The 10,492-nt window shown below is 37.4% G+C and overlaps 1 protein-coding gene across 2 annotated transcripts; it reads left to right on the forward strand.

Moving 5' to 3' along the window:
- Positions 1-3,508: 3,508 nt before the first annotated feature.
- On the forward strand, positions 3,509-9,390 carry LOC6564399 (torso-like protein). 2 transcript variants are annotated; one of them, XM_032737441.2, is made up of 4 exons: positions 3,562-3,580; positions 6,682-6,913; positions 6,995-7,272; positions 8,129-9,390. In XM_032737441.2, the coding sequence occupies exons 3-4, from the start codon at positions 7,033-7,035 to the stop codon at positions 8,975-8,977; spliced, it is 1,089 nt and encodes a 362-aa protein (XP_032593332.1). In that variant the 5' UTR covers positions 3,562-3,580; positions 6,682-6,913; positions 6,995-7,032; the 3' UTR covers positions 8,978-9,390. The 2 variants fall into 2 exon arrangements, with proteins under 2 accessions (XP_001989594.1, XP_032593332.1); XM_001989558.3 differs by lacking the exon at positions 6,682-6,913 and having other exon boundaries at positions 3,509-3,580.
- The last annotated feature ends 1,102 nt before the right edge of the window (positions 9,391-10,492 follow it).

Raw genomic sequence — 10,492 nt, forward strand, 5'->3', positions numbered from 1 at the left:
AACACAACACACACTGGTATATACTATAAAAAAGTATACACATATATTTTTGAGCAACTCAAACTCAGGTTGGATACATTAAAAGTCAGACAAGAAGAAGAATAATATTAATATAGCGAGCGCTTCCTTTTAACCCACAGCCAATAAGCATGAACAGACAGCTAAACCTAGTGAACCAAATCAAAGAGCCCACAATCCAAAAATCCAAAAGAACCACCCATTAGCGTCGCAGCTTTAAGTTTTAAATGCAATGCATTATGTATACAAAGATAATGTAGAAACTATGAACACAAATAATGGCAGCAGCAGAACATAAGCTCATAAGTTTTTACAGGTTTGCTAAGAACAGCACCTGCTTTTATAGAGTCGATAAAAACGCTCGTGTTTTTTAATTCAAAGGAATCAAATGATCGTTTTTCTCCAAGTTGTCCTATAATCTACAGAAGAAAAAAAGGTATACCATGAATCGAAAAATGCTGTTATAGCAAGAGTACATCTTGCAGATGTCGAGCTATTTTGTAAGTTTAGCAAACTTTATGAACCAATGCAATGTTTATACATTATCTGAAGATTGCATTCAATCCAATTATGTATCTAATATGTATACATTTAATAAGCAACTTGCAGATATGACAAAGTATATCGCATACCAGGCGTCTCAGGGTAACCTGCAGTTCGATTCCTGGGCTACGCGGAACACTCTTACTTTAGGCCAACATAAATGCGCCAACACAGACAGAACAACATATTGGGCAGACAAGAAACACAAACACTTTAATTCTAACAGCTAGAATTAAACAACAACAAGTTATTGAAGAAAAGAATAAGGAAAACATTTAAATTTATAATCATGCGTCACATTTGGCAAAAGTCAGCAATTACACCCACTTTTTCCTCCCTATTTGAGCCGGAGCTTATTTTGAGAACCACTAACCTCCATCCAATCCACACAATAGCTAATATGGAGACACCCACAAGAACTACATGAACAATTCTATGGTTTCAAGATGGTTGAACAATTTACGCATATACTACATATGCACAACGCTTGTCTATCAATTTTACGTTCTGAGCGTTACAGCTGACGACAGGCAGGCTAAAGGCAGAGACACAGAGAGAGATAGCGATGGGAGAGAGAGAGAGAGAGAGAGAGCGCAGCGAGATCAGGCAATGTAAATCATAGATGTATTCCCAATGAAGATGAAGAAGAGAACCTACCCAAGAACAAGAACTAAACTACCTACTACCCACGACAAACGCAGCCGAGTGGCCAAATTAACTAAGTAGTACTTATACCTAAATACCTAGAAACTGAATGATTGTATGTATATTTTGCAGCCCCCAGTTGGCTGGGTGTTTCACAGCACCAATGCTCAAAAATCAAAATCTTATATATTTTACGATAATCGGGCAATACGTATGAATGTATGATGATGTTAGAAACGGGGCCCCTTCCGGCTAGAAATGTGTAATCATTACTTGTTTTCATTTTGTTTTTTGATCATTGTGTTATTTTTTCATAGCAAATGCGAGCAAATTGTAGCGCGGTATAGATTAAGAAATAATTTCATATTAAATTTAAGTAAATATTTATTGTTGATAATTACATATATGATGAAATGATAAAAGAAAACCAAAATGAAAAAACCCGAGTGAATTAGAATTTTTCTCTAATTTCTAGAGTTGACAAATGAATGGCAATGAAAGGATAATTATGTATTGATAAGGATAATACTGATACTTATGATCCCCAATGTCAATATAAATGGATTGGCACTAATTGAGCTATTTGAGTGAATTGTTATTAAAATATAAATAAATGGAGTAAGATCGATATGTGCAAATAGTTGAAACGTTAGTAAATATCGTTTGAAATGAATGATGAACATGACATTATACATATATACATAGTTTAAACATGGGATTAATAATAAACATAAAAATCGAAACGAAAACGGACGCGAATTACAAATTAATAAAAACGAAAAAAAAAACACACACTCAAGATCGAATTTTCAATAAATACTGTGTGAAAAAAGTAAATCAAAATATTTTAAGGTAAATTATCTATATATATACATATAAACTCTGCCAATATGTATTACGAGAAGTTACATTGAAGCAAGCAACCGAAATACATACGTGTATGTATGAACATATACATATTTAAGTTTAAGACACTATTCAACTGGTTTTTACACTGATTATTTTTGAAATGGCTAAGCAAAGCAAAAACCACACCCCGAACTTTCTTAGAACGAACTCAGTGGATTTCAGTGAAATTCACTGAAGATCGTGACTTCGAAATTCCGGTCGCTTTTGGAGTTTCTAATTGAAACATTAAGCGAGACTTCAAAGAGCGTCAGCGTTGTCCAAATTTGACCTAAATTGCTCTGCATATTTTTCAAGGTAATGAAAATTTGATACTTTCGTTTTTTTTTCGCAATGTTTTTATTTTTTTCTGGTTATTTCAGTTGGAGTGTGTTGACCGGCAGCGAGACTGTCAAAAAGTTTTTGATTTCAGCAATTGCAACACAATTCTATTGAAGTATTGCGCAAGTTACAGTTAAATTGCAATCATTTCAATTTTATGTACAAGTACTTATCGCTCTGATGTCACTGCGACCACGACCCAAGCCGCAGTGACAAGTTCCCAGATCCCAGCTCGCATGTCTCGGACATTTTAGAATGCCGATGTGGAAGCGGCAGACGTGCTAGGAAATATTAATAAGCGGAAAAGCTGTGGGGGAACCGGCACACACACACCACTTAGACAACAGAGTCATTTAGGCATTTGTGTCATATGCTATTACCGTTGTTGCGCCTCACAGTGTGTGTGTGTGTTTGTGGAGGGCGTGGCAGAGGCAGGCAAACGACCAGAACATCTGCGCATCAGTCATTGAACTGTAACTGCAGTACAGTGGGCAAAAAAGAAACGATCGCACTACGTGAACAATTTAATTTTTGAGCCTAATTTGTATTTTGGGCCAAGACAGTGAAAAGAATATGTCATTATAACCATAGACAATTCATCGAAAATTTACATTTTGTAAATCCTAAAAATACTATATTAATAAGTAGTAAATTGTTTGTAGGTTTTTTGCTTAGTAGGTTTAAGCTGAAACTTTCAAATAACGTTTTTAAATTTCTAAACAGATTAATTAAAAATTAAATAAAAGTTGGTTACTCTTGGAATGAAATTGGCAGGCTTCATATTAATGAAAGGAATATTATAAGTATTGATTCATTATCGTTTTCGATGAACATACCCAGTTTTCCAACTTCATGAGAAATATATTTATACGATATTTACGAGCCAGTTGTTAAATGCATATGTACATAAAATAAATCCATCGATGACAAATGATTCTAGGCCACTGTGCGCTGGAGAGTTGCCGTTGCCGTTGCCGCTCAGCGCATTCTCTCAAGCGATCGAGTTTTGGTAGCTGGTCACTGAGCTGGTAGCTGGCTGGCTGGCTGGCTGGCTGAACACGCCGGCAGCCAGTTTCAGTTTTGTTTCGAGTCTGCGCGGTTGAAGTTGTGCCCAACAACACACTCGGCTCGTTTTCGAGGTGTACTCGTAAGTGCTTAGAGAATCGACAACGAAGTCAGATTCCGGCTTTTTAATTGCAATTGGAAGGCACGTGTGTGTATGTGTGTGTGTCTGTGTGTGTGTCTGTGCATGTTGTCTTTCTGAGTGTATGATTATTTTTGGTATATGTGTGTGGCTGGGTAGCCGGAATTTGTCTGTGCTATTGCTGAAACCAAACATAAAAACAGTGCGCGCAAATGTAACGCAAATGTAACGGCACAAGCTATCAGTAATGAATAATAATAATAATTTCAATTGATTATTATTATACATCTGAACGTCTCTAAGGGCCGACATTTGCTTATCAATTTCCGCAACGGTCAACGGCGTGTATTTGAACTGTGTATGTTGCTTCTTCGCCTTCAGAATTATTATTGCCGCCGGGCTTGACCTTTAACATTCAAATGTTGTTATGTACAAAAGTAAATATGGCTATTTAATGATGCTAAACGCGCCTTGTGCATTGGCCCCTGGTGTCAGTTAGCCGTGCGATAAGGCAAACCAGTGGCGAACAGGTCGTCTCTCCGACCAATCGGTTTCAGTTGCCGCCGAGTGCTATAACTAACTATATATGTATGCATGTATATATATGTGTACATAAGTATATATAGTATAAATCTCTGTTTGCTGAGTGCGTGTCAAAGCTTATCGAAATACCAAATACATACATCCGAATATGTATATATATATAGTATATATATATGTATATATGTGCCATTGCTGCCGCTGCTGCCTAATAGTGCTTCGTGAATTCTCGTGTGCAGTCGAACAAAAACAACAAAAAATGCTTATGATCTGTGCTCAGCTTATGTTAAACGCTGTTCAAGGAAATCACTGGCTATAGCATACGAGCATTTATATATATATTTTTTTTTGGTTTTTTATATACGTATGTACACATAAAACTATAAACTGCAGACCTTATGAGTGCCCTTCGTGCGACCGCGTCCCCTCGAGAGCGCATAAAGAATCTCCAATTGACTGCGTCTCGCCGATCTGGTTAGCTGCCTTGCCTTGCCTTGCCTTGCCTTGCCAAACAGAAGAAGAGTAGTCGAGTAGTCGAACAGTCGAAGAGTCAAACATTCGGACAGAGTCGTCAACATCGCGCGCGCATTGAATTTTTGATTCATTTGCAAAGCTTCGACTACCTCTCCGTTTGCGGGTATCCGTCTCTTGGCTTTCAATTTCAATTTGGGTTTTTGGGCATTTTGCACAAGGTTATGCGTATGCTGCTATTGTAAATGCCTGCCATACCATACCATACCCAAAAGGTTCATTATATCATAAATACTTATATATGTTTGTATGTACACCACGAGTTGACGTTGCTGGAGTGATGACTTTTTTTAAGCTGTTGACAATTGACAAAGAGTGCCAGTAATCAATAGAGCTGCGAACAGTTGTCAGCTTAGGCCAGCATTCGGGGTAGTCAGTCGACGTAAGTCTGAAATATTTCATAGATTTTGGTTCTGTTGTTTTGGCCATCTAACTAAAATGACCACTAAACCAAATTTGAACATATTTTTACTTAATTAAATGTTGTTCTGCTGCTTTAAAGCAGTGAAAAGATAGAAACAGATTGCCAAGGTATATAATTTTAAAATGTTGCTAACCGGGCTTTGAGAGTTTTGCACGAAAACCAATAAATATTCGCTTGTATCATTTTAATAAGTTAAAAATCAATCAAGAATAGGGATCATTAAAACAATCCCCGTTCATTTTTCTAAAATCTTAGTAATAACTGGTTTAACTGATTATATTTGTGGTGTATATAAGGTTTAGTATGTTGCTCTTTTTTTAAATAATTACTTATTCTGAAAAAGTAAGAAAATTATAACTTGGAATATCAGTTTCATTTCATATATTACTAAAGTATGTTGAGTAGAGTAAATTGTTAATAAATTTACCATTTTTTTTTTAAATATTTATTTATTATTAAAACCGGTTCTAATAGTTCTGTTCTAATAAATCATTATTGCAAATGAACACAAAGGCAAATGGAATATTTTTGTATTTGTTCAGTAATTATAATAATTATAGATTTACAGCTGGAGATGTGCTTTGGGTCACATTAAATTCATCATGCGTTTGGTTACAATTAGTATTGAAATTAACAGTCGAATTTTGTATTTTATTTTAAAATTATTGAGAATGTCGAGTTAAATATTTCGTACGAATTTCATTAATAATACTCGTTGGACAATTCTTATACAATTAGTTCAAATTCATTTAAATTGCAAAGTTTTTTTTGGGATTGTTTATTTAACTGATGTATTTTAAGTTGATTGATTCAAGTATTCAATACTACAAATTCGCTTGTCATTCGAATTATGTGACTGTCTGTCTGTCTGTCTGTCTTGCCTTTCACAGCATGCATGCTTATTCTGCAGTGCTGAAGAGTTAGGGCATTGTCATGTTCGTGGTAGTTGGCTGTTGCTGTATCTCAGTTTCGTTGACTTTGTTGGCTGTCGTCTAAATTTATGGTTCGCTAAAAATGCTCATATTTTGACCGTCATCATTGTCGGTCGTTTGGCAAATGTTGCGCTTCAGTGCCCACCCAAAAACCAGCAGCATTGTTAACAACAGCAACTGAGGCAGGCAGGTGTGACTCATGTTGACATGGCTAACACCCGACACCGAGTGTTTTGGCTAACCTTTGTATTTTGACTGGTTCAACACGTCTGCTGTAGCTGCCGTTGGTGCTGTTGATAACGTCGGTAATTCTAAGTAGTTTGTTTAGAGTCGAGTTTGCGCAACAAGTTGCATTGTGGTTAGCAGTTGTCGCTTCGACTTAGTTGTGCCAGTTTGTTGTTATTGTTTTTGTTGTTGTGGTTGTTGTCGTTGTTGCTGCTATTGTGGCTTCCTCGTCCCAATCAAAGAGATCGGAAAGTCGTCAACCGGTTTAAATTGGCGCGCCAAACTGTTATAAAATATTTTGCGAGGCATACGAAAAAAACAACTTGAGGAAATGATTTGCATATGCGAGGCAACAACAAAAGAGCTCCAAGCATACCACTTGTTGGCGATCCAATTTAGATGTCTTAATACATACAAATACGTATCTTTGTCTTCTTCGCGGCTAATTGCAGCGTCAGCCACTTAAGTAGATCATCTCGCTGCAAGGCACACCTGGCCTCGGTTCAAGTTCAACGCCGCTAAAGGTTCACGGTCAATTAGAGCTACAACCTCAAAGTCCTCCCCGCCTAACCTGCACACATTGACCGAGTCAATGCGCATAAATTATCGCCAGCTCATGTGTAGCTTAATGGTTAGGCAAATAATGAATATATAAACAAGTATACGAGGTAGATTTTATTATATGTGAGTAGTTGCTGGTTTGTTGCTAGCTATCGCTAGTTTTGCTATTCATGTTTGCTAATAAAACACTGCCAACAATTGCAGCCCCCGTTGCATGCCGCCGACCAACAAACAGTTGAGCGATGAGCCCGAGCCTGAGCCCGCGGCAGGGCCTGTTTTGGCTGTGGCTGTGGCTGTTGACACTGGCGCTCCTGATGCTGGCGGTCAGTGGCAGTCGCGAGTCACAGTTGCGCATTGGCAAAGCCATTAACATATTCCTGCGATACGGCTATTTGGGCATATCGATGCGCGTCATACCCTACAATGATAGTGCCGAGAGCGAACGCTGGATTTTCAAAGAGCCGACTAGAAATATTTACAAGGTAAGTTAATAAAGCCACTATGTTTACTATAGCGAGTCTTTAGAAGTGTGGCACAGGGGTCTAATGAGATTGCCATTCTAATCTCCAACACGTTATCAGTTCTATTGAACTTTGCTTAATTCCTTCCGCGTTACAAACATATGCATACAAACACAGAATACACACATACATATATGTATTAAAGGCAAACGTATCTTAATAGATCGTCAGCTCGTCTTTTCATTTAAAACTAACTTCATTTGAAACTAATTTACATTTTGAAGTGAATTCAAGATTTAATTCAATTCAAACACTTAAATATAATTTTTATGTATTTGAATGTTGCTTTCAAGAAATGTTATTTATTCTGCTGAGACTACAATAAAATAAGTGAGGGAGCATTGCATAGCGGACTACAAGATACTCTGATACCAATAAGTAATGCCAGCTGATAAAAGGTGACAGGGAATTGGATAGGTGTAGCCAAGAAATACCGGTCTTTGAAGCAGATTTCTAGTAATCGATCTTCTGAGTTCGTTCAATTTAGCTCTTAAATTGCAGAAGATATAGGACATTTTGTCTAATGCAGTCACAGACAAGTACATGTTCCAAGTTTTAAGGCTCTAACTTTAAGGGAAAAATTACAGACTTTGTTTAAAACCAATATACTCTTGCTGCTCGGCATCAGAGTATAATAAATGTATTTCACCAGAATTGACATATGAGCTTAATATGAATACATTAGCATTTCCTCTACGCATAGATTTGCATATTTGTGTACCGTCTTTAATATTCCAGGAATTGTATATATTCTTATAAATACAGAGATATTCAACTGATAGATTATATATTTCTACATTTTTCTTTTTCCTTGCAGAACATTAGTGGACTGTCGGATAGCCATGAGGATACCACGCCCGGCATTTTCCATGGCGATTTTCACATGGAGTTCTGCGAGAATCGTCGCCAACTGTTTCAGGCCTATTTCCGGGACTTTACCATCGACCGGTTGGACAAGCCATGGGAGGCGTTTACGGGTGGCTGGTTTGCGGATAATGCGGCCAAGAAGATGGGCATCAACACCTCCTTCATTCAGGGTGACTATTCCTATGTGCTGGTGCGCGTTGTGCGCTTCCGAGAGATTGGAAAACTCAACTCAGAGATCCCGATCAATCAGCCGCTGGAGGCGGAAGTGCAGGCACGCGTTCAACAATTTGAGGTTGGCAATTTAACGTCAGCAATGCGATTTATGGAATTTGGCACACACTATGTGAACTCGTATACGACGGGAAATTCCCTTTACCAGGTGTTCGTATATAATCGCAAGAACTACAAAATGATCAAGGAGCGCATTAAGAGCAAAGGCCTCAACGGCCTCTCCAAGCTCGATCTGTACAACTATTTTGCACCGTGGTTTACCGAGCATCTCGGCCAGATACGCTCGGCCAGCGCCAACGCAACCGTGGAGAGATGGGCGCGCCGCAAACTGCAATATGAGTACTACGCGCTCAAGTATGTGACCCTGCTCAAGTTACATGGGAACAGTACGCTGCTCAGATCATTGGACAGCCTGCTTGGAAATGATGCCATATTGCAGCTGGACTTGAAGGCACTCAACGTTGTGTTCAGGGATCAGCCGCAGAAGGAGAGCTGGTTCCACGAAGTCCTCGACAACAGCATGAAACTGTGGGAGCTTAACATGCCACTCAATCATCCAAGTCGATAGATAAGGCCCCGACAAGGACCAACAATAGATGGACTCATTTAAAGTTCCTAAGTGCAAGTTGTGCGACAGGATGGCGTCTATGGAGCTGCTATCGCCATGTATCCATATACATATATACATATATACACACATATATGTGTATAGATAGTTGTAGTTAAGTTCGTTAGTGCGTAATTACTGTTCTGCCTGTGATAGCTTTTAGATAGTTTAATTAAAACGTATATTAACTTAAGTTTAGTTATTATTATGTAGCACTCGAATTAGTGCAGTATACGTTTACATAATGAAGCATTGTCTATATTTGAATTAATAACGTTAATATAATTCGATTCTGTTGACATGGTCAGATATTGGAAATTCAGATAGGCTTATATTGTTGGTCTCCACAATAAAATCGGAAATATAAGCTTCAATTGCAGAGTTGAAGTGTAATGTCCTTCAAAAAGATGTAGATTTAGAATTGCTCATAGTTCAGCCATAACATTGCAGATTCTGGCGACTTCTGTGTCGAACAATCAAAACAAGTACATCAAAATTGAATACCAAGATTTTTGAATTTTGAATTAATCCCGTTCCTTCTGCAAGTGAAATATGAATTTAAATTCATTCTGCTTTGTGAAATTAAAATTGCAACTCACCCTAAAAGTATGCTTTAAAATTTCGGATTCCCTGAAACGCAATTAATTGTGTTCAGCCTAAGAGTATGCTCCGTTTCTCGCAGCTTCAATTTGACAGTTTTAGAACAGCTGTGCTTTAATTTAGCGGTTCAGCACATCGCTTGCAGTTTGAGTATAATTGAACAGTTATATAGTAGTGTACCCAAGACGCACACCATAAGTTTGAGATTAACTGCGCACCTACTAATTAAATTGTATTTTAAAAATAGTGGGAACAGTGGATCGTAAGCCCCTCTTCAATAAACATCAAACTGTACAATGAGTGAGTGTCTTTGCTATGTTAAGCTTTCTGGCTGGTGTGAGTATTTGGTGTAAAAAGCTTATATGTATTTTCGAGTAGAATTCAGCGTTTTACAGAACAGATATGAAGATTTTGAAAATATAAATTAGATCGCTAATTGAATTGGTGAGTTTTTACTTATATGTGTATGTTTATTTGTCCGTTCCTGTGCTTGATTGGACCTTATAGAATATTGATTTTAATGTTTTCGGGTAATACAAATAATAAATTAAATCCGATATTCACAAATCTCTTAAAACTTTAGATGATTAATGAAAAATACTATTTAACGTTGGTCTTCATTGTTTGAAAGGGTATAGGATTGGATCAAGCATATGCCTGAAATTGCACTATTACTTGGCATTAATGATAAGGATGTAAACAATCTTTTGAGCACTATTTCTACAAATGTGAAAACATTCCATAAATTATTCATTTGCCGTTCCACAATGTACAAAAATTGCACATAAACTTGAAATCAATATTTAGCTGTATATCGAGCACAGTTCTTATAGAGGCATATATGCAAACGCATTTCAGACTTGAAATTCTAGACCC

The sequence above is a fragment of the Drosophila grimshawi genome, unplaced genomic scaffold (assembly GCF_018153295.1).
Source record: "Drosophila grimshawi isolate 15287-2541.00 unplaced genomic scaffold, ASM1815329v1 contig_311, whole genome shotgun sequence".
Taxonomy (NCBI): domain Eukaryota; kingdom Metazoa; phylum Arthropoda; class Insecta; order Diptera; family Drosophilidae; genus Drosophila; species Drosophila grimshawi.

Coding starts and splice junctions, on each gene's coding strand:
- LOC6564399 (XM_001989558.3), top strand. CDS start 7,033: ATGAGCCCGAGCCTGAGCCCGCGGCAGGGCCTGTTTTGGCTGTGGCTG. Junction 7,273..8,128: donor CGACTAGAAATATTTACAAG/GTAAGTTAATAA, acceptor TTTTCCTTGCAG/AACATTAGTGGACTGTCGGA.